Source organism: Mycteria americana, chromosome 3, assembly GCF_035582795.1.
Source record: "Mycteria americana isolate JAX WOST 10 ecotype Jacksonville Zoo and Gardens chromosome 3, USCA_MyAme_1.0, whole genome shotgun sequence".
NCBI classification, from domain to species: Eukaryota; Metazoa; Chordata; class Aves; order Ciconiiformes; family Ciconiidae; genus Mycteria; species Mycteria americana.
The window spans coordinates 37,584,626-37,608,555 of record NC_134367.1 but is presented as its reverse complement, the minus strand read 5'-3'; the positions used below and the strand labels follow the sequence as shown (position 1 = coordinate 37,608,555).

At 37.8% G+C, this 23,930-nt stretch overlaps 1 protein-coding gene across 4 annotated transcripts in view; it reads left to right on the top strand.

Annotated features, from left to right (window-relative positions):
- PHIP (PHIP subunit of CUL4-Ring ligase complex) overlaps window positions 1-23,930 on the top strand; it is a 117,241-nt gene that overhangs the window by 46,074 nt on the left and 47,237 nt on the right. For all 4 annotated transcript variants that reach the window (XM_075498239.1, XM_075498238.1, XM_075498237.1 and 1 more), the window contains 4 exons: window positions 110-263; window positions 1,200-1,334; window positions 16,763-16,891; window positions 22,001-22,226. In XM_075498239.1, the coding sequence (XP_075354354.1) occupies window positions 110-263; window positions 1,200-1,334; window positions 16,763-16,891; window positions 22,001-22,226 (644 nt within the window). The remainder of the gene's footprint in view (window positions 1-109; window positions 264-1,199; window positions 1,335-16,762; window positions 16,892-22,000; window positions 22,227-23,930) is intronic.

Sequence of the window (23,930 nt, the reverse complement as noted above, 5' to 3'; positions counted from 1 at the left end):
TCTATTCTTAATAATAAAGCAAAATACAGAAGTATTTTCTTTTGGTAGGGACATAAAAATGTTTTGGCAAACTAGGATTGCTTTGAAACTTTTTGCTCTTTTGTTTTAGACAAAGTTTACAAGGAGTTGAAGATAAAATCACAAAGCTGAAAGTGACCATGGTGGCATGGGACCGCCATGACAACTCTGTTATAACTGCTGTAAATAACATGACTCTGAAAGTTTGGAATTCTTTCACTGGCCAACTCATTCATATTCTCATGGTAAGGTGTTCCATCTTGATTTATCAATCTGAATGCAAAATTTATGTATACATCATCAAAATTCTTCCTTATGCATTTTTTTCTGTCTGAAAACTGTCTTAACAAAAATGTTTTCAGGTAATTGAAGTGTAATAGAGGTGTCTGTCACCTGCTTATTAGAAAATAAAGCTTTAAAGTCTCATAACCATCGCTGTTCAAGATGTCTGAAACTAATTTTGGACTTTTTTTTTCCCTGAAGTGCTATCTTGAAGGAGAGAAGGAAATAGTTGTTTCTTTTGACCTTTATTTAATGTAACAAATGTTTTGAAATACCGTTAATGGATAAATTTGCCCTGTTTAAACAGAGACGCTTTTGCAACTTAATCATTCCATGAGTACAAAAAAATAGTCTTCTAGCTAGGATAAATCAAACAACATTTTTATTAATGTCTGATTTTTTTTTTTTTTTAAACTGAGAAAATAGGTCACTCTAGGTAACTAGTGCTCCACTAGAGATGGAAATATTTAATGCAAAGCTTTAAAATTTAGTATTAATTTTGGAGATGCTGTTCTCTAACTTTTAGTTATATATTTGATTCTTTATGGTTCTAAATTAAATTTCTAACTGCTACTCTGCCTAAACAAATTTAAATCTGTGGAGCATTAAGACCAAAAATACTGAACGTTGTGGACTCTAATCTTTTAAAATCATGGTGAAAGTACTGGGACATACTTGTTGTGAAGGTGATATACTTGACATACTTCTTAGGAAGCTAAGATTACAACTGGAAGAAGAGCATAATACACTGCTACAAAAAAAATGTGTGGTCAAAATAGTTGTTCTTTGCTGGACACTTTCATAGAATAATGTTGCAGTTGCTAGTGTTACCATATTGAATGCCTGGGTAAGTATTTGAGACAATCCTCTTGTTCAACTTGCTGTATCTTTAATTTCAGGGGCATGAAGATGAAGTGTTTGTACTTGAACCTCATCCATTTGATCCAAGAGTTCTCTTCTCTGCTGGCCATGATGGAAATGTCATAGTTTGGGATTTGGCAAGAGGGGTCAAAATCCGGTCTTACTTCAACATGGTAATTATTGTGCTTTATGCAGATATGCCAAAGCAACCTTTCTAAACTTTTTGCTTTTAGTACATTCTTATGTAGGCCATCTTGAGGCATGCATTTGTGTATAGGGCAAGATCCTGCATCCAGCGAAGTCAAGAGAAATTCCTGTTCAGTTTAGTGGGGCAAAGATTAAATCTGTAAAATGTAAAGTTGTTTCTTTGGCTGTATTTCATAGTGTCATGTTTCTGTGTGCTTCATTCACATGAAATTGGAGTGTTATTTTACATTGTCAGAGGTCGTGCGTAAGAGGCAGGGTGACAGAGACCCTCCTTTAGTGCTCTGTTTCCTGCCTGGGGAACCAAGCTGGAACTTGGTTTGTTTTTGCATTACTAATTGTTAATCTGGCTAAAGCTCTTCAGGAGTCACCTGATCTCATACAGTGTTGTTGTATGCTGCCTTGGCCCATTGGACTGAATACTGTCAGCCTTTCTGTGTAGAGCTCCTCCACATGCAGGTTTCAAATTTGGTCTGTTCCGCACTAAACTAATTCTTCTGGAAGATGGATGCAGCAGGTATTTCCATCTGTTTCTTGATATTAAGTGGGTCTTTGTACATATCTTTTTCCTCAAAAAGGTAATGACGTGTTGTGCAATTCAGACTTCGTCTCCTGGAGGAAATTACAAAAGTCTTTGTACGATACGAAGAATCATTGAGAATGCTAAGAGTAGGCAATTGGGCTTCATCCAGCCTTCAGCCATAGTGGAATGGCAGTCTTGGAGACCAGCATAAAGAAGATCATCTGAAGAAGAGACCTGCCATAGATGTACTCACAAAAAAAAGGGCATTTAGAAAATGAAGTCAGGCCAGGAAGGTCACTCTGAACCTAAAGAAAGATTTTGAGTTGTGCAGTGTACAGTAAAGTTCATAAAGTCTCTGAGGAAATTCTGCCAAGTTTAATGGGAGAGAGAGCAGCCTAGACTCCTTCAGCACTGACCTAGGTTCAGTATTGTTCCCTCTGCATTGATTTTTGTAACTGAACTTATGAATGGTCTGAGACAATCATCTTGGAGCTATGAGTACAGATCTTTGTTACTCAGTGCTATTCACTGTTACCAGTTGAGGTGTATGTTCTCATTGCATGGTTAGGTTGCCTTTCCACTACTACTTACAATGGATGTATGATAGTTCTCATGGAATTTAAGGTCAGAAGAGGCTGAGCTCATCTGCTCTTTATAAGACAAGTCCATTTAAGAGCTATCAGAATCTAAATTACAAATGCCTGTGATGTTAGGCAATCCCCTGAAAAACTGAAATATTTATTTCAAGGGTGCAATGCAACACAAACACCTAAAAAGGGTAAAAATCACATACATTTTAAGATCTTTGGAGTCAGAGAAATGTGTAGACAATCAGAAGATCTCAGCAGCTAGTAATCTGTGCTTCATGCTGGAAATGAATGTGAGAAAGTCTGCCTGCTGTGCGAAGTGAGGGGAATAGTAAATCTGGCAATCGGTTTGTCTCAAACCAATGAATAAGTCATATGAGCCAGGTATGCAAGAGAGGCATCTCTCTACAGTCTCTGAATATTTCACCAGCCAGTCTTCCATGTCTGATGTTTCAAAAGACATGGGTGGAAATTAGAGGTTTTCTTAGATGATTGCAGGGGGGAGATGCTTCTAGACCATGAGACTTGATTGCATAGTCACCTCTGCAGAGCTGCAAATGTTAAGTGTTCTGGTTTACTAAGGGAGGGCATGAATACATACAGATCTGCCAGTCGTCTTCCAGTTTCCTAACGGGCATATCAGCTGGGAACATCATCAGATTAGCCACTATTAAATTATTCTGATAACCACTGTGACCTTCATTGACTTGCTCAATATGTCATCTCATACTTCTGAAAAACAGTGTTTGTATTTGTATTCAGGGGATGGGAAATTTTTACAGATTGGGTTCTTTTGGATCAGACAGGAACATCATCTGGAGGAACCAAACCTGAGAGTTGAATGACATGAGATCTGCTTTACCATTCAAGAACCTCTTATTATCGTTGCCTGACAAAACAGTGTCTGTGGTACCAGAACTAGCACTGGATGACTGTCGTAACAAAAGTTCCTTAAAAAAAATTGCAGACCTTGGGGGTGTTGGTTGAAGTAGCAAAATCTTAGATGACTGTTAGCTTAATGATAGTCCAGTCAGGCATTCCCATCCTAGATAGATTACTAGGTACATCTAAAGCCTTGTGGCAAATCCCTAAACTAGAGTTGGATATTTTTAAGTGATTCCCATCCCTGCCCTGCCCTGAATTCCTTCATTGTCAGCATCAAAAAAAAAAAATCAAAATCCAACGGATGCAAGTGGTGTCAATCAATTTGAAACTTAATTCCTTTTATCCAGTCAGTGAATGTGAAATTGCAAAGCCGTAGTAACCAAATACACTTTTTGTTTTGTATTTAACTTAAATGGGGGAATCAAAGTTTATTTGTGCCTCACTGGTTACAGATAGGTGCCACTAGGAGACTCTGGTAGACCTGCAGAACATTCTCTCCCAGGTTTTTAAACTTAAGATTTGCTATTAAATCAATTGGCACAGTCACAGTTAATTTGAAGCATCTTTGGTCTGTTTGCCAGATTTTGGTCTTTATAATTAATAGTAAACTCAGTCCCATAAGTGACTGTCTACACACATGGGTTTACTCTCAGTAAGTATGTATATATTTTATATATTCCATGTTATCACCTGTAGTCTTCACTTCACTTGATCTAGTTCACTTGTAAGTATCGCATAACTCTGTGTCGGAGTTCACGGGCATTCAGAACTGGCTTAATTCAGTGACTTGAGTCAGCTAGACTCAGGGAATGTATTCACTACCCCAAAGAGTGAAATTTCCCCTAGAAGTATCAAGAATATGAGAGGGCTAAAGCTTTTTAGGCAATTTGGAGATAGGAGATACAGCAAATAAGTCCTGGGATGGTTATAAATTGCATGTGCAAATACGGGTACTTGTTTTGTGGCCTGTGTAATATCCCTGCCAGTCCTGACTTAATACAGCTGCTAATGAAAAACGTGTTCTCAGTGTATTTTTGTCATTCATTTTTCTAAGGAATCAATGAAGCCCTGGCTTTGGTGTTGTAATATTAGGGCAGTTTCACTTGCTGTATTTCCCAGGTACAAATAAGCATTTAGCAGACTTCTGAAGAAAACAGGGTAATAAATCTTAAGTGGTTGCTGTAGCCAACTGTTTCAGAGCTTATATATTTCACAAAAATAGTGGGTTTGCTACAGAAGGACAGCACAAACCCTTGTAAATGTTTAAATTGTGGCTCATTACCCAGGGCCTAGATTCACTGAAGAACTTGACTGTTCTGGCACCTAAGTTATTGGGGACCAAGGTCCTTAGTCTCCAAAGTAGAATGCAGTATCCTACCAAATCCTTAGTTTACTGAGCAGTATGTGAGATTAGGTGTCTTAATGGATGATCCAGGACAAAAAATAGACTGAATGGTGGGCTGTCTAGCGAGAGCCACTGCGTGATAATGTACACAGAGATATATTTGAAATGCAGTTGCTTGCTCAAAGCTTCAATGAGGCGTCTGGATCCCTTGTGTGGTAAGGCACCTTTCTGAGAACTGAGAGGGGTCCCTGCTCTCCGAAAAGGAGGGCACAGGAGCAGGTGGCACTCATCTTTTGGGATTGCCTTAAGTAATGTTAAGCTCTTGAGATGGGAAATGGAAGACCTAGAGTCTGTTCTCTCCTCAGTGGCAAGGTGTTCAATTCAACATCTGCCACTTACCCAGGAGGGCATCTCAGCTATAAGTGTCTAGACAGGACTTTTTCCCAACTTTCTCTTGAAGTTGTGCCACTGTGGAGAGGCATGAATCTTTAGCCTGTGGGTTTAGGCACTTCTAGGCTTGTTTTCTTGAGTATGGGAATCATGTTCTACGTAAATTAGAAAGTGGTAGAAATGGCCTTTGGCTTCAAGCTTCAGGCCAGCTCTTGAACTTGCAGGATTAGTGCTCTGTTAGGTCACAAATAAAAGCTGTACACCACTCAGTTGTTGTCACAGGATCTGTTTTGTTTCAGGTGTTCTCACTAAGTTACTACTTAACAGATCTGCCACTGTTGGTTTGTTAGGAATGCCAGGGTTGGCACTTGGATGGTATGTGCTTAGCCTTATGCTTGTAGTTCCTGTAGGCTTTAAGCAGAAGTTTCTCAATTCTGAGAATGTTATGAGGGAAAAAGAAAACTACAGGGTCTTAAGAATCTTCCAGATCAAAAAGGAGGTGTCTAGTTATGTTAGGTGGATACACGGATTTTTGTTGGGTTTGGTGATTGGGTTTTTGGTGTTGCAATTTGGACATTAAGTACTGGTGTTCCTTGAGTCTGACCCCAGATAGGTTTGTGGTGTTATGGTGCTGCCCTTCATTTTTATTTTTTTGGACTTGCGTAGTTTCCTTTAAGCATGCTTTCCTTTAAGCAGTACCTCTCAGGGCTGAGCTCTGCTGATTCAGACTGCTTGCAAAAGGCATTCTGTTTGGAGCCTTAGAGTGTAGGTTTCTCCTGTGGTAAAGCTGATAGTTCTTGTCCCGCGAGTGGGCTGCCCTGTAGAAGAATGTGAAAAAAAGTTTCCTAAAAGATTTCAGGGTATGTACAGGCCTGTAGCTCTGTTCTTTTTCTCTTTTTCTCTCTCTCCCTCTTTTTTTTTTTTTTTTTTTTAATTATTTGGTTTACAGCATAGCTTTATGAACAGTTGCAGGAACATATGGTGACTGCAGTTACTTAAAACTGTGTCGTTGAAAGTATGAAAACTATACTACAGTAGCAAGAATGAAAGACTAGGGGAGAGCAGGCATTTTTACAATCATTGACACTGTAGAATATTGGATTTTTGTACTGTATCTTTGAATGTAATTGCTTTGTCTGAATCTGATACCTTACTCGGCAGATTTTGAAGGTAGTCATTGCAATTATTGCACCGGGGAGCTTGTGTATTAGTTGATAAAGACTAGCCTTGCGGCGTTTAAGAAATCCTTGTGTAATGTAGAAATTAATCAAGTGGGAATACTGATGCCTTTAAATAAAAAATGGTTCTGGTCAACAGATTTTTTTTAAAAAAAAAAAACACAAACTCCAAACAAAACCAAAAACCTAAAGATCTTTCATGAATAGGTGTTGCTTTTCTGTCTTGCTGGATTGACTCTCATTGCGAGTTGAATCTTTGAGAAGTCAGGCTTTGCTGTAGCCGGTAGTAGGATTTCTTACATCTGAGATGATTCACATGCCTTTGGGGGCCTCCTGTGTACCTGAACGCCTGTTAAGGTCAGACTTTTGCTTACTTGTAATCTTAATGTGTTCCTTCTAGTGGTTGTGAAGAGTTCATTTGGACCGATTCTTGTTACATTACCTCAGTGCTAAGACGTTCTTTCTGAGTACTACCATGTATTGTGGTGTTCTTTGCAACACACTCTGGGTGGGTGGTAGTTCTGGAACCCACTTTGAACTCAGTGCAAAGGTGGCTTTAGTCCTTTCATCGTGTTCTGAAGAATGCTTTGAAATACTGATACAAAAAGAATGTTTTTACAATCTTGTATTAAATTCACAGATCTGAATCCTTCGAAATCCTCCTACCTTTGCGACTTTATCTGATTTGCTGAAAGGCTAAGCCACCTTAGCCTTTGACACTTAAAGGTCACAGGATATATCTCCAGCTGTTGCAAATTTGATGATGAGTCTTTTTCTAAATGCCAAAGCACATTTCATCAGAGCATATAGAATACTGTGAGTGTATTTCAGAAATGCATTACAACTCGAGCTCTGTAAACTAGTGATTTGAAGCAACCTTCTGATTCTTTTTGAGGAGGAGGAAGGAAAAAAAAAAAAGCCTCATGGAACCTGTTCTCCCCCTCTCCCACCTTCACGTTCCTTTGAAATGACAAACATTTGTGAAAGGAAAGCTTTAATCTCTCCCAGAAACACCATTGTTCTCCTCGGTGTTACTGAGTAAATGTTGCTTGCCCTGGAAACCAAATTGGTACTTAAGGAATAGTGGATGATTTCTTATGGCAGTGTAACTGTTACTGCTTGACTTGGTGTTTGTTGTTCTTATGCCCTCTGTCCTGCTTTTATGGAAACCATCAGAAAAAAAATTAAAAAAAAAAAAAAAACAACAAAAAAACCCCACAAAAAACCCAAACCACCCCTTTAGAATTGCAAAGCCTGAGGGGGGAGGCTGACCTGCCTGTTGCATCAGTATTGGAGAAGATAATAGGGTGCAGTTGCATTTCCTGGCTGTTTTTTAAAAACTGATCCTGGGGCTAAGACATGCTTTTTCATTGAGACCTGGAAGGACAACAATGTCTTTGATACCGGTAGTTGCTGTAAGGTAGGATGAGGCTTCTTACAGGTTTTCAGGTGTCCTAGAAAAAAAATGTTTTGTTTTTGTTTTGTTTTGTTTTTTTAAAACTGGGGCATACTTTCATCTAGATCTCTGTACCAGAATCCTAGCTGTTTGCTTTCATTTTAGGCACTTTTCTGTTAGAAGCTCATGATGAATAGTCCCACACTTCCATGTAAAATACATTACTTACATTTTATGTAAATTAGCATTGTATCTAGAACTAGGAAGCTTGTGACTTGCATGTATTCTTTCCAATATGCTTATTAATTAGCAACACATGATGAAACTTAGACCTTAAATATGAACATTTTTTAAACAAAATAAGGACTTAAACACTTTTGCATTTATTTCACAAAATGTTAAATAGCTTATTCAAAGATTTGGCTAGTGTGATGAGCATGGTTTCTTCCATCTGTATTAAAAACCAACCATTAAAACAGGTACAGTGTAAGCAGCTGAATTGAAAAGTGTCAATTTCCTAAAAAGTTAAAGTTTTTTGCAGTTGAAATTTTAATATCAATTTAGTAAGACATTATTTTGTCCAACTTCATTTAAAATTGTCAACCCAGAAGCTAATTACTTGAGATTTTAGGATAAAGGCTGGATTTAACTGCATAAACAAAGTTATATTTCCTTTTTGGTTCTTTTTTGTTCTAAAGAAAATTTGTGACAGCTAAAAGAAAAATGGGGACAAAACTTTTCGTTCTTGGAGATCGGAGATTAAAGGACATCTTACTGGAACCTTACGTAAATAGTTATGGATCCTTTCAGCAAGATAAAGTTATTTTGACTTTGCATTATATTGCCACATCAAAACTTAAATGTAATCATTCCCCTTAACAGGTACATTAATGGGGAACAGCAACTCTAAAGTTCTTGGTACTGAAAGACTTTTCAAAGTACTTAAATATAAACTGTTGTTGAACATATAGTACAAACAGGCATAAGCTACTTTATCAGTGGAGCTAACAAACCTGTAGGCTGATCTTTTACTTATGTTCTTGGTTGGAGTTAGGAAAGTACTGCAGAAGTGAATAATCTTTGAAAGGAAAAAAAAAACCAACCCACCCAAAAAAGCTTGTAGCCTTGCAGCAGGGTAAAAACCTTAATGAAACTGCAGACTTTCTCGCTATAGAATTGTTTGAGTTATGACTTCTTTTGCACAGCATTGGAAGTCTTATACTGTCTTACCAAGTTGACCAGAAGCTTGGGTTGGCTTCTCTTAACGACGTTTCAGATTTGATGGGACAGTGCTTGTTATCTGAAATACAAAAATGCAGAGCTGTACTTGAGAAAGCTGGTCAAGATTTCTTAGCAAGACTTAAGACCAGCTACTTAGCATGACCAACTTAACGTTTTGTTATTTTTTACCACAAATTACAGACAGAATATCTGAAAAGGGAAAAAATACCACAGCTTGTTTATGTAGTTTTCAAGCAAACATGCATAATACCTTTCTCAGCGTTACTTAATTTTTAGAGAAAGGACTATATATTGTTACTTTAAAATTCATTATCAATTAATTTTAAATTTCCTTTTCAATGTCTCTGCATTTATGTCAGGTACATGAAGTGAGGCAATCATGTAAATAAAGCTTGATAGACTTTTTTGAAAAGCTGTGGTGGTTATCTCTGGGTATTCATGAAGTAATAGCTGTGAAGAACGAAGTTTTACTTCACTAGAAGATCTCTCTGTCTGTACTTGAGAAGATAAGACTCCAGTATCTGTTTTTAACACTTAGAGGATTACAACATGACCATATTTCTAACAGTTACCACTAGAAAAGTTAGGTAGAAGAAAAGGTGTGTTTTGGAAGGATCTTGTGATGATGCAGGACTGCTCATTAAAACCTTATTTACTTGCTGCTCTGCTGCAGCAGCTTTCATTTAGACTATGTTCTAACTTTTTATGCAGTGAAGTATGCAATGCTTTCATATGATCAAAAGAATAGAACTTGTTTGTGGATACTCACAAACTTATTTTTAGGTCCCTTGATTTCCTGACCAGTCTTAAAGTTTAGACCCAAGCTCTTGACGACTGTGCTGTAGTAAAGAAAAACAATGTGATTCTTTTTGGTCCTTAGTTTTCTTTTTCAGGTTGCTTCTTTCTTGAGAAGCCTTGGGCTGAGAAAACAAAAAATGGATTTGATATGCTTGTTTTGAAAGTGATCTTTGAAATTCATTTATTTCATTTGATTGCCTTTGAAAACAAATGGAGTAGTAGAATCAGCAGGCAGATACTAACCTACCTTGTAAGGCCACCCTCTTTTGGTTACGTGATGATTGTAGTGGTAGAACTCTAAAGTGCTGCTGCTATTTCATATGGTGTTTTAATGAAACAGGTTATGCTGCTTAGAAATGCTGGCACAAAATCAGGAAATGTAGTGATACATATTATAACAAAGAAATAGTTGCATTTAAAACATCAAGCTTGTTTTTGAAATTGAAAATGTGTACTGTCAGCATCCAGTGAGAAAGCTTGAAGCAAGTGGATACATTTGTACTAGTTTTGCTTTACATTCACTATGTGAAGTTACCATGGTGAATATATGCCTTTTCATAGCCAGATACTAGTTAATCTGTGTAAAACTGTTAATGCAGATAAATGTTTTACATTAAAAAAAACCCCAAACAACCCACATGTTGGTGCTAAGGTTGAACATTCTGGCCACATAGACATTAAGAAATAAGGACAAGACTGCTGAAGCTAATGTCTGATTTTTTTGTCCCCAAGTCTGTAGCTAGCTGGTTGTCTAATTAATGTAAAGTTGTCTGGTACTATTCCTGGTTCCATGCGTTTCTTTCCAGGTGGGTCCTTAATAACTTTTATAGGATGTATGGTAGTTGCATTGCACAGTTCTTTTTCAAGCTTATACGTTTTCCCAACTTTGACACTTAATGTATCTTTTGAAAATTTTTAATAGAAACACTTTCTTAGCTTTGTGAGCTTTGGATATATTGTAGATTCATTTGAAGCTATTAGCATAAGCACTGACTGAAATTGTCATAGACAAACTTGACTGTAAAAAGGTCAAGTTCAAGCAGCCCATAAGAATTTTCCTGATTTCTACAATGGAAATTGTAGAGGGTGTAATTTTGACCCTACTTGAAGTTAATGGAGAGTCTGCACTATGGTTGAAGAATTAGACCATCTGGATGCAGTGATGTGTTGCTTGTTCCCACCCCACCCGAAAGTCTCTCTGCCCTCTTCCCACGTCTTATGTTTTTATATAAAACAGTGAGAAAAATTGGGAACCCCCATGGAGGTGATAGTAGTAATGTATTTCATAATGGCAACGATGTCTAGTTTTTGTGAATTTGGACACACACATCCCCTGTTAATGACTGTTTGAATGTTTTAGTACAGTTTAATCCTTGTTTTGCTTAGAATTTACTGTCAGTGTTACGGCATCAACTGATTCAGGTCAAAAGGGTTTATTCCTGCAAATTGTCAATCAAGCAGAGGCTACTAAGTTGCAATCAGATTTTTCTGTGTGCTCCTGCTCCTTCAGAGAGCTGGTTGTTGACTCTGTCCTTTGTTTTTAGCTTTGAGTGGACACTTCATTACAGGCAATTCCTATGCTGTGCCTCCTTATGTCTGTGTATCTTAATGTTTTCCTACCCCATCTTCTGAGGTCTGATCTTTCGCTGATCTGTGCGATGTGGTTCCTTACTTTCTAATGCTACTTCTACTTTCAATGTAACCTGATAAACTCTGAAGCCCTAACAGCGTTATCATATCAGTTACTACATTGTTTCCTTTTTGTTAATCAGTAAACCTACATGGCCTACCTAGATCTTTGTTGACAACTACTTGATTAGTTTTAGCCTAAATGGCATACCAAAAAATGGGAGTCCTTGTCAGAAGAATAACATGGAAGATCAGATTCCATCTAGGACAGCTCAGCAGAATGCTCTGTACATGGATTTGCTGCCACATGAGGTGATTTTTTTTTTTTGGCCTAATGTCTGAAAAGACATACTGCTTGCTCATGTAGTATGTCCTACAATACATAGTAGGACAATGTATTGTAATCTCCAGTTTTAACTAGAGATTTAAAAATGGTTATTTCTTATGTTGTGGCCTTCATAAAGTATGAAGAGACTTCCTGTTTTGCTGGGATTATATGGAATTATATTTTTAGATCAGGTTTTGTAGTCATCTGAAATACAGAATGACTTAGAATAAGATTATAGACGCATTATTTTTGAATCAGTTAGTGTGTAGTCCTACTGAAATGTTTTTGAAATTTTTGAGAGGTTCTACCTTTGAATAGTACGTAAGAGCACATGCTGAAGAGCAAAGCCAGCTCTCCTGGTTTTGAGCATATTGCTCTAGTAGTCCGAGTAGAAGCCAGTACTGAGTTTGCAGGATGTTTATTAAGAAAAATGTCCTTTTTTTTTTAAAAAAAAAAGGCAGCTGTAAATACTTTTTCTATAGCCTTTATATAACTTCAGGCATCCATAGGATGGGTGATCTGTCAGATCTCTTCATTGATATGTTTATCTTTCAAGACAAATACAGCATTCCTGAATGGATAACTGACTTGGATGGTAGGAAGATAGAAACGTTTTTAATAAACATTTTACTCTTAATGTAATTACTTATTGTCCTCTTCCTACCATTGTTTGTTACTCTTCCGGAAGCAGTGCAGAAGCCCTATTGGGGTTTTTTTTATTATTATTTTTTTGTTTTAAACTGCTTAATAAAAATTAAGTGTTCTTTTCCACTCCTCCAAATCTGCAGCAACCTCTCCTAACTTTGCAGAAAGTCCATAGATATTTTTCGGCTTATCATGGAAGCATGCTGTGGTCAGAGATTGTTCCTTAAAGCAAAGGAGAACATAACCCTGCAAAGGAACTTCAGAATACTCAGAGAATGATTTGACTTGAGCAGCTATGATGTAGTTTCATCACTTATGAAAGAGGTTATATGTTTTAATAACAATTAGTTAACTTTGCTTTTTTGCTAGTTTTAGAAAGTTGTTCTAGCTTACCATTGTTGTGATCGTTAGAATCTAACTTTCAGTTTTCAAGTTTGAATGTTGCTTGTAACTAATTTTCATTTGTTCCTGTGCATTTGAGTAGGTCTCTTCCTGCTAAAGGTCTTTTTGTATATGCATACAAAACAGTCCTCTTTCCTTAGTGTCCTTGTAAAGAAGCTGAGCTCCTAGGTTTTCCATTATCATGATGAGTGGAAACATTTCTCTGTAGCTGTTCCACTTAGAATTTACTTATCTTGAACATGGGAAGCAAGAATTAATGTGTATTGCTTTGGAAGAGTTTGTTCTTATCGTTGACTGCTTGTCTAGAATGTGTGCTTTTTCTCTTCTGGATATACTTCTGATATATTTTAGGATTATATTTCTTTGTGTTGTTGCATTACATGTGATGCATTGCAGTGAATACACAGTAATCTTTCTCCCTGTGTTTCGAACTAATTGCGTCAGTCTCTTAATGTTAAGGACAGGAGGGAATGTTATCTACCGCAGGCTAGTAGAGGCTTAGTTTGCTGACTTTTTAAACAGTGCTGATGACTTGGGTTGGAAGGCGTGATAGAAATACATACAGTTATTGTGTGTGGACTTGAGTTCCGTTATTTTTTCCAGCAGTAAGTGTGTTAGTAAGTTATTTCTAATAATCTTAGTAGGTTCATGGCCTATTGCATTTTGTCCTGTTGGCTTTTAATTGCTTCAGTCTATATCATTTGTGCTGTGTCCCAAATCTCTTCTCAGTGGATGATTTCCTAATGTTCATTTCATCCACAGGCTCTTATTTTTTCTGTAGTCACTAACAGAAAAGCCTGGCCTGAGGAACTTCACTGATAACATCCTTTTAGCTCTATATGTCTTTCCAAAACCAATAACTGTTATCCTTTTCTTAGCAAGTTTACTTACTCTGCATTTCTCCTACTAATCACAATCTGTTTCATTTGAACTAAGTTTTCAATGCCATATTATGGCTGTGAAATCTAGCTAGGTTGAATGAATTATATTTGCTTGGTATAAAAAACCAGTTATTTTACTGAAGAAAGTCTGCTAAGTTTGTCTGGTACTCTTTATTCTTGATAAATTTTCACTTGGTTTTTTTTCTTTTTTTTTTTTCTCCCATGTCTTTTACTTTTCTTAAAAACTAGGTTTTAAGTCTTTCATACTATCTGTTGATAATAGGTGAGAAAGGCTTATTATTGAGGTGGTACTATGTTTTCATACAACGAACTATGGACCTAAGACATATTACTTTGTACTAGTTTCACAACTCTATTCTCGCTGGTTTGGGGGAGAACAATAAGCTCTCTTCAAAACTGAGAGGAAAAGAACAACTTCCATTTTTCATTCTCTTACTTCATCAACATTCCTTCCTTTGTGATGTACCTATGTCCATCTGTTTCCTTGCTAGTGAAAATGTGGGCAAATAGCGTAATTCTTGGGGTTGAGACTAAAAGTAATCTTATCTTAGTCCTCATTGTATAGCATCACTGGTTCTTCCCTGTTTGTGGCTGAAGAATCCTTGCTACTTGCTTTGCTACTAGCAGTATCTTAACATGTTCACTCTTGGCAACCCTTTGTTGGGACAGCTCTTAATTGACCAGTGCTTTTTCTTTTCTCGTGGGCAGTCTCTTCCCTTCACCATTGATATCCTTTCATTCAGTAGGGAAAGGTTCCGAACAGAGTAAACCGTTTATCTTCTTTGGGATACGGTCTTCATATAGTTCTTGCATCTTTGATTTCAAAGGCGTGGAGTGGGGAAAGCAGCTTCCTTCTTGCTCAAGTCCCTTATCTAGCTTGCTGAAGCTACAGCTTCACTGGTTCCCCACAGCTTGTCTTTTGCAACTTAACATCTAGTTTCTGTTCCAAATGACTGAATCCTCTGTGTTAGCTTTATTATTGAAGAAATTCCATTGTAAAGTGTCATTTATTAATACCCAAATGTTTTTGTTTAAAAAAATTCTATTGGGTAGCACACTCTGGCAGGCTTTGCCCTTAATTTGTAATAGTAATTATATCTCGGAAGCTTATCCCCAACAGTAATTTTTGTTCTTATAATATTAAAGGATCTTTATTTCCAAGCAATTGTACATCCAACTTGAGGGGTTGTACTAAAAGGTCTTACTGCTGTCTTTTCCAAAAGCACTTCTTAAACCGGATGCTGGGCACATATAGAGTAAAACTATTTGCACTGTACTAATCACTGAATAGTAGATCAGTATTCCTTTGCTTTACGTAAGAAGGGCATGTCTTCTAAGTAACACTCTAATTCCCAGGGGTCTCTGGAAAATGGTCCATCCAAACCATTTATTTCTGCGAAAGATTAAAAAACCCCATCATCTTAATAGTCTGGTATTTTTCCTTCTATTTCTTATTTTTCCCCTCACCTTAATTAGCAAATAGTTCTTCCCATAGCATGCCTTGTTTTCCATGTAAAACAAAAAGTCTTCAAATCTTAGGCTCCAGGAGAACCCTGAAATTCTATTTCTGAAGGACTTGAATGTTAGGAAGCTTGATACTTTCATGTTTCCTTTGCTGGAGGAAGGGGAAGGGAACAGAAATCTCTATGTAAGTACTCCTTTCCCAGGTTTTTACCATACATCTGCAAAGCTTATTCTCTGTCTGAAGTTCCTACCCCTTTCTACCTGCCTCCCCAAACTGTCTCCCTTCAATACAGTGAGCTTCCTACATACAAAAAGCAGCACAAAGTTATAACTTTGCCTTGGTTGTTGGATCTTGTTTAGCCTAAACTCATTCTGCATTCTTAGCTGTTGTGATGTTAGTGTCACTCGCTTGAAACACTGTTTTTATTTTCCATCTCTTTCTGTAGGATACTTCTGTTAAGAATTCATTTCTTCTGGAATACTGGGCAAAATAAACCAATGCAAGTTTTATGTTCTATCTTCCTCTTTTGCTAATCCAGAAACTCATTTGACTTTTATGGAAAGTACCTGTAGTAAGAAAGACCTTTATCAAACACCTGAAAGCACGGGTAATAGGTGTAGCAGCCTCTGCCATTGGGGGGGTGTGCAGGGCTGTGGGTGTGGATGTGTTGTAAGACCCTGGGCAAAAGACTTAGACTTCTTGCCTTTGTCTCAGCCTGTAAGATAGTGAGAACAGTACCTACCTCACAGGTTTTTCGAGGCTTGGTTTGTTAACTTTTAAAAATAATACTGATGGCCTCTGGAAGGTACTACAGAAGTGCATAGTGTTACTGCCTGCAGGCTGAATACCATTGCTTTTTCTGGCAGTATATAGGCCTGCCACAGTTAGGGAAAGAATTTTGTATGGTGTCTCTTTAAAGAAAATGCAAAAGTGCTTTGCTGGGGAGAATAGAAAGGGGCTTTCTGAAGAGGTGCTGAAGACATGAAAATTCAGAGTGGTGATTGGTCACCTCTGCTTGATTGACAGGTTGCAGGGAAAAACAAAAACCCATTTGTTCTGGCTTAATGGAACTGGAAAACAGAAAATGAGTATCAGGTAAAAATTCCTTTTTTAAAATCTTTGCAGTTCTCCTTTAAAAAGTGGAGTTTTTACACAAATCTACACCTCCCCCGCTCCAATAAATTAGGAGTAGGAATTACAGAAGCAGGCAGTTGCTAAGTTGTGTAATGTGGGTTGTCTATGTCAGTGCGTTTTCTAGCAGGCAGGTGTTCTGAAACACCGCAGCAGCCAATGCTACTGGGCTAGCTTAGCAAAAAGGCAGAGGATTGAAAGGGTGTAGTGACTAAGCCCTGAACTGGACCCAGCTCTCTGGTTAGGCTCATTAGCAGGACGTTCAAGGGGAAGCTTTTATTTTCACTTCCTATACTGTGCCTGCTTTGTGGATAAAGTCTGTCAGTTTCTACTACTATCAATTTGGCATCTTTCATGAGCATTATTACAAAATTCACTGAAAAGTGAATAGCTAAAAAGTAAACTATGCTTTAAAGTAAGTTCTATCTAGCAGTATACTGTCTCACAGATTTTATAATAAATTTCAACATCAGCACCACAGTTTTGAGAATCATAATTGAAAATTATTTATTTCTGGTAACTTAATTATTTTGTATGTTGATGTATTTCAGATTGAAGGACAAGGACATGGTGCAGTTTTTGACTGCAAGTGCTCTCCTGATGGACAGCATTTTGCATGTACTGATTCTCACGGTCACCTTCTGATTTTTGGCTTTGGTTCCAGTAGCAAATATGACAAGGTACAGTGCAAGATGAAAATCAAAATGTTTTCTGTGTTGAATGCATTTGTACAAACTTTCCTTCAGAGCTTCATCTCAAGAGGGTGTATCTTAACACAATTTTGAGCCATTAGCATGGGGTGTTTCAGATTCCTGTTGTTGACACTGACCTTTCTTTCACTGTCTTTTTTTAAACTATGGAAACATGCTATTAAGCTACTGTTTACATGGGAATTTAAAAATAATTTAAAATATTTTAAAAATTACCCAGTCACTGTCTGGTCTCTTAGGTGACAAGGTTACAAGTGTCTACTAATGGATCCACATGGATAATGTGAATAAACTGCAGTGGAGTTGATAATAGTTAAACATTTTGCTTTAAATATTTTTATGGTTCCTAACTAAGACCAAAAAGGGGTGGGGGGCGGGGGGGGGTTCTAATAGAACTAATTCCTGCTATCTGTATTTAAACATTGCATAGCCTTGGAGACAATTATTTACAATAAACGTACTATATGTTCTAGTGATACAATTTTATGTCTGCCAATGAAGTTCTGCTGTTGTGGATGCCTTGGTGCTTACACAGCAATGTTCCACTGTTACTGTGTAATTAAAATATTATATCTTTATTCTAATGTCATAGCCTACATTGTGTATCCTAAGTGTGGGTGTCTTGCCACAGACCCTTATAACTGTGAAGATACGTGGTGGTGGTTTGTTGTGGTGTTTTTTGGGTGGGTTTGTGTTTTGGGGTTTTTTTTGTTTGTTTGTTTTCAGTTTTGTTTTGTTTTTTTGTTTTTTGTTTTTTTTTCTCTGTGGATGAACGTGCGCTATGAACCATACAGGTTAGCTAGTTTGGAGTGCCCACAAAGCCCTAATTCTTCTACCGAGGGAGGAGGTGAGGTGTGTGTCTTCTCCCTCTTTCTAAGACTTAAGGAGACATTTCTGCTTCTGGTAGCTGATATTTGAAGGTTGTTGGTGAAGTGCTGGCTTCTGGATCTTGCCTTCTGCTTTGGATCTTTGGGTTCAGGCTGGCCTTGAAAGTGTTTTGGCAAACAGCAACGCAGAGGGGCCTGAAGGAGGAAGAGCAAAAGGAATTTTAATCTTTGTCTGTGAGCCACTGCATTTCTTTTTGTAGTCTTCCAGCTCTTATTTTGATGCTAGTTGCATATTGGGGATTCCCCCCCCCCCCCAATTTGAACTACTTGATACTTGGCTGCTGTTGCTATCCCTCAGCTATTACTAGCTGTGCTTTTTCCCTTCCATTCCAAACAAAACAAACAAGCAGAGACATCACAAGCAAGGAAAACCAGGATTATCAGATCATTTTCAAGGTCTTTGTCTTTCAGAGTTCTTATTCTTCCAAACTTCAAAGCCTGTTGTAATAGAAACATTTTTCTCGCCATGTCCGTGGGTTGTTCCAGGTTTATTTTTCTTTCCAATAATTTTGGAAGCGTATAGTCCACTGCTACTCAGAAATGTTGGAAATGAAATTGAAACCGTGAGCCTTTTTGTCTTTGCTGTGACGGACCAGGAGTTTCCTTTACACTGCCATTTGAGAATTTACCTTGTGAGGGATTAGATCTGTTTGAAGAATGAAAACAATTGCTTTTTGCTTCTTGAATTCTACAGACCCTTTGTTCTCTTGGTGTTTTCACTGCAGCCTCTGAGAAAAGATTATGTTTAAAATTTTTCAGTTACTGGGTGATTTAAAATGATCCTCTCCAGCTGTTACTGTGCCAGTGGTAATCTCTGCGTTCTTGACCATAGAAGAAATGGGAGCAAATAGGACTCACATCTGTTACGTCTTTAATCTCAGCCTTCACCTCTCTGAAAGCTCAACTTGGAAGTTTCTGATCTCTTTCTTGTCTGGTTCCATCTCCTCTTTCATTTTTGTTTGACCTGCTTTATGCAAAAATGTAACTACAGATAGGTGTGTGCTGGAGATTAGGTGTTCTTTTTTCTGTTGTCCTACCGTCAGATACTTTTTGTGTTTTTTCAGACATCATCTTAGAATATGCTCTGGTAGGACCTGCATTTTTTTGGCTTTAAAGTGGTTTCCATCTGTCTTGGGGAATTAGTTTTACAAAAGAAAGGAGTGTGGTAACCTGTCCTGTATTCCTGCATTCACGAGTTGTGCTCAGAACGATGATTATAGCTGAGATAGTGTTAGCTCTGCCGAGAGAGCAAGCTCTTGGTTTTCCACATGTATGGTTTTTCTTGTTATCTTCAGATAGTATCTGTGTTTCCTGGTTGACTACAACCCCTGTCCAGGCTTTTTTTTCCCCTGGTGTTATCTTGGCCATTATGAAGGCGATGCAGTAGTTTTGGTTTGTTTTCTTTTTTTTTTCTTTTTTGATGATACATGTTTTTGTGAAGTAATTCTTTGGGGGGGGAGAATACATTTGCTGCTTGTTTGGGGCTCTTTTGTTATTTGACCCAATTAAGGGAACCTTGAGCCAATCTCAGCTGAGATTTCCGAGTGTGTGAAGATCATCAGAGATGAGCTGAGTTCACTGTCAACAGGGCATGTGCACTTCAGAAGTTCTTGCTTAGGTGGAAACTTGTCCAGGAATGCCTAACTGTCCTAAAGCATAAGGTACCTTTCTGTTGATTTTAAATCTTAGAATGGACTAGATCTCTGACCTTTCTAAAGCATGAGGCTTTAGTTCCTACAGACTGCCCAAACCACAGTTCTTTGTTGCAAGTTGACAGCTCCTGTGTGGTAGATTGGTGCAGTAGTGGGGAAAATCTCTTTGCATTTGTGTAGGTGTGCCCATTTGGAGAAGCTGAGCGTTCTGAATGTGTAGTGTAGTTATTGAAGGAGAGTCTATTTGTAGAGCTCAGACCTTGTGGAAAGCTTTCCCGCTGGGTTTGGACACCCAAGCTGGGTTTGTGAAGTCATATGTACAGAGAACGCATATGTCCTAATGGTGGTGTGGTATCTTCTTTTTGTCATTAATTTGATCTCTAACAGTACATCAAGAAATAGGTCTGATTGTTAGTACTCTTAACTGGTTGCCTGCTGACCATAGACATTTAAGGTTCTCTAAAATGTCTAATTATTTTGATTTTTCTCAGGACTTGGAATAGCCTGAGGATAAGATTGTTGTCCCAGGCCCCAGTAGGGACATTCCAGTATTCTACCTGAGAGTTGGTTTGAGCCTGGGTTCACCATGAAATGCTGTTCTTATCTCGTGGAGTAAAAAATTGTTGTTTACTCTCTCTACCATACTTGATTATGGTACAGAGTACACAGAAGGGTAATTGCAAAGAAGTCCCTCATGATCTTGCACCAGAGGCTATTCTGGTAGAGGTCACTGAATCTAAGGAAGGATTTTCAGATCTTTCCTTTGCTTACAAAGCCTGGGGTGCAGACAACACAGCACATTAAAACTCAGAGTCTGTGTGATCATGCCATTGGAATCTTCTTTCTCAGTGTGGGAAGTACTGAATAGGAAAAAATTTACACTAGGTGAAAGTACTGGATACTCTAATATTATAATTCTAGGGAAAATTCTAAGTCCTCCTAGAGGACGAGTATCTTTATCATATTGAGCTATTGGAGCTGAAGGAACAAAGTTGTTAAGCAGGCCTTGATTCTGTCAGTCAGACACATGAAAGTACTATCTTTCTCATTCAACTTCTGTTAACAGAGAATCTGGCAACAAGACTTCATGCAGTCAGGGCTTCTTACTGCAGTGGGGTGTCACCTTGTACATACGCACTTTGTAAGGGTAACCTTTTGAATCCCTGAAGTAAATTCTTTGCCACTGCATCTTTCCATGCATCTTTCCAATTTTATTCTTGTTGTTACTTTTCTGAATTTTTCTGGGGTCCAGATCCCATGATTCCTATGATATATTTTAAATTTTTTTTATCCACCTCATGTGGATGCATGTAGGCACTTTGTGATGTTGTAATTGTCAGATGTTTATCATTATCTTTCCTTCTTGGTCTTCTCACATCCAGGACAGGAGAAGTTTGCCATTGAGAGACCAGGCCTCTGAGTAGACGCTATAATCTTTGCCTTACTGATTTCTACATAACAAGTTACTGGAAACTATGTTATGGATTGGTCAAGAAAGAGCATGCTCTTTAGAAATCAGAGTATATTCTACACCAGCTCAGGCATTCCTCTGTCTGTGGTCAAATACCTGTCTTTAACACCTAAGACAAGATTTTTTTGAGATCTCTGTGCCTTGAGTCAATTGTTTAATCACTTTTATGCTGCACTGGAAATCCAATTTGTATGAATGATGATTTTATTATTTTATTTTTACTTGTTCAAAGTTAAACTGAGTACATGAGCTTCCAAGGTCATGCTTGCCAGTAGGTAGTGTTGGGATGTGTAGTATACACGTCAGCTTGTCTTGTGTTCTCTTTTTCTTTTCTCCTTGCGGTTCAATATCTCTCTGATTGCACGATATTGAGATGCATGTGCCAGTGAGGGATGGAGCATAAACCTTTTTACATAGTATTTGGACAAAAGAATTCCTCAGTCTTGAGTGTCTGTGGAAAGTCATCTAAAATAAATTATGAGCAGGTGGACTGAGATAATAAAGAAAACTTTGAGCCTGAAGAGTTCAACTTTAGATCAGCTTTACTTTATCTACTGAAACTTTTTCACATATCTAGCATTATAATAAGAATATATATGTTTGGCTGCTGGTGTTAAAATATTTGGCAATGACATGATGTGATAAATATCCTTTTCCTCCTCTTTCTACACTATAGCTCATAAGTCTGTAACACAGTTTTCATTATCAGAATATAAATTCAGAGTATAGAAGAAAATGTGTAACTTATTTAATATGTCCATGCTGTGTTCTGTCAAATGTCTTCAAGTAGTTAAATATTGCCCCATTCCCCTGTTCTTTAAATGCTCCCCACCCTCAAGCATGTGGATTAGTCTCCTTGCACTATAATACAGAAAAGGAGTACTAGGAAAAAAGAATCACAGAGGCATTAAATTTTCCCCTTTAAACTGAGATAAACAGATCAGCTTATAACCTTGTTTTTGCAAAAGTGACCGTGAGTAACACTGTTAAAAATACTTTTGGCAGTTATCTTCTGTATGTTTTTTTTAATAGGTTCTTTTAAAAAATTACAAAATGACTTTGTTTACAGATAGCAGATCAGATGTTCTTTCATAGTGATTATCGGCCCCTTATCCGTGATGCCAACAACTTTGTCCTGGATGAACAGACACAGCAGGCTCCACACCTTATGCCTCCCCCATTTTTGGTTGATGTGGATGGCAACCCTCATCCTGCAAGGTATCAAAGGCTAGTTCCTGGTCGTGAGAACTGCAGAGAGGAACAGCTTATTCCTCAGATGGGAGTGACATCTTCAGGTATGGAAAATTTCACTTCAGTACACAGTAGCCTATCTAATTACCTCCAGGTGTTCTATGCTTCCCCTTTTACTTCGTCCTTTTTCTTCATTTCTGGGCATAGTAGTTCACGTAGTGTGGAAGGAAGAATTTCAATGTCCGTGGCACTGATTGATTGTGACAATTTCACTTACAGTATTGTCATCAATCAAGTCAGTACTAGTTGATGCTACAATGCCAGTTAGCTTGGAGCTCATTTCGTTATTGGAACAGTGTATGACGCTGAGTGAGCTTTCAGCTGATCTCTTTGGGGTAGGATTTCCTACTTCAGAAAACCTAGGAAATAGACTGATCTTCCACAGATCAGTTGGAACAAGTAACACCTACAAGAAGAGAAAAATGAGAGGACACATGAAACATGCAAAATCCTCCTCTTTAGATGAAGGCAGTCATTCAACTTGAGCTTTGTTGATTTGGTTAGAGAACTCTGAAGACTTGATGGGGATACAAAATCTAGGAAGTTCCTCAAAAGTTGTATTCTCTGTGTATACAACATGGGAGGAACATGCATATTTTGGGCCAATGGCTGGCTGCTGGAAACTGCCTAAATGTGATCCACATGGGTGGGGATGTAAAAATGATGCCTACTTGGTATGTGTCACTCATTTGATATTAGTATGAATGAGTAAACAATGACTGGTGAAAGTAGCTTTAAATGTTTTCAAGATGGACATTGTTAAGTATTTGGATATTCTTGAAAATAGGGGAAAACTGACTGTGCCTGTAAGTAGTGGCTTATATGTACACCATGCTTAAGCCTGTGGTATGTCAGATGTTTCAGGAAGGTTAACTGACAATGCTGTTACCTAAAGATCTCTTTATCCTCATTTGTAGACTTGAGAATTACAAGCCACTGAATACTTAAATAATAATTTTTAAGGAGCATTTCCATATTTCCTCCAAAATTATAGGAAGAAATGCTACCTGAGAAGCAGCTGTAAGAAGGAAAAAATCCTTTCTGGTGAATATTTGCCATGTTTTATCTCTAACTTTTTAGCTAGTGACTTTGAAGCTAAATTCGATTTCCAAGGACGAATGCGATTTTACTTCGTTGTTACAGTAACAGCATGGATCCATGACATTCTGAAATTCTCCAAATTTGAAAATGTCCCGGGCACATTCTCCAATATAATATCTTGAAACAAGTCAGACTCTGCACACAGACCCAACAACATTAAGTTGAATGGTGTGGCTGCGTGACACATGAATGCCTGTAGGAAGATTATGTCCATAGCATTTTGTTTAATAGTAGAAGCCATTAACTAGGCTGACAGAGAGCCAGAGAGATTTTTGCAGAGACAGAAGACATTTTTCTACCTCTTTACAGTTTAGCAACAGTATATGCAGTCTTATGCAGAGCTAAACTGTATTCATGTATTTTCTATGTCCCTTCCACTAAGGAAGCTCCATTTCTTTCTGAAACTTTATTGTGGGATTTTATGGATCTCCCTCAGAGCACTGACAATGTATTTCTTGTCAAGTTTTCTGTAGGGGCTTATAAGAGTAGCGGGAATTCAGTCAGTCATGCTTGATTTACTGCTTAGATGTATGTGGAGCTCCTTTAAACCAGATGTTTCGAAAAAATCAAATATATACCAGTGTCTTTATTATTTCATTTTTAAAAAAAACTTGCTGTTACTTGCAAAGGCAAAATCTCACAAGCTA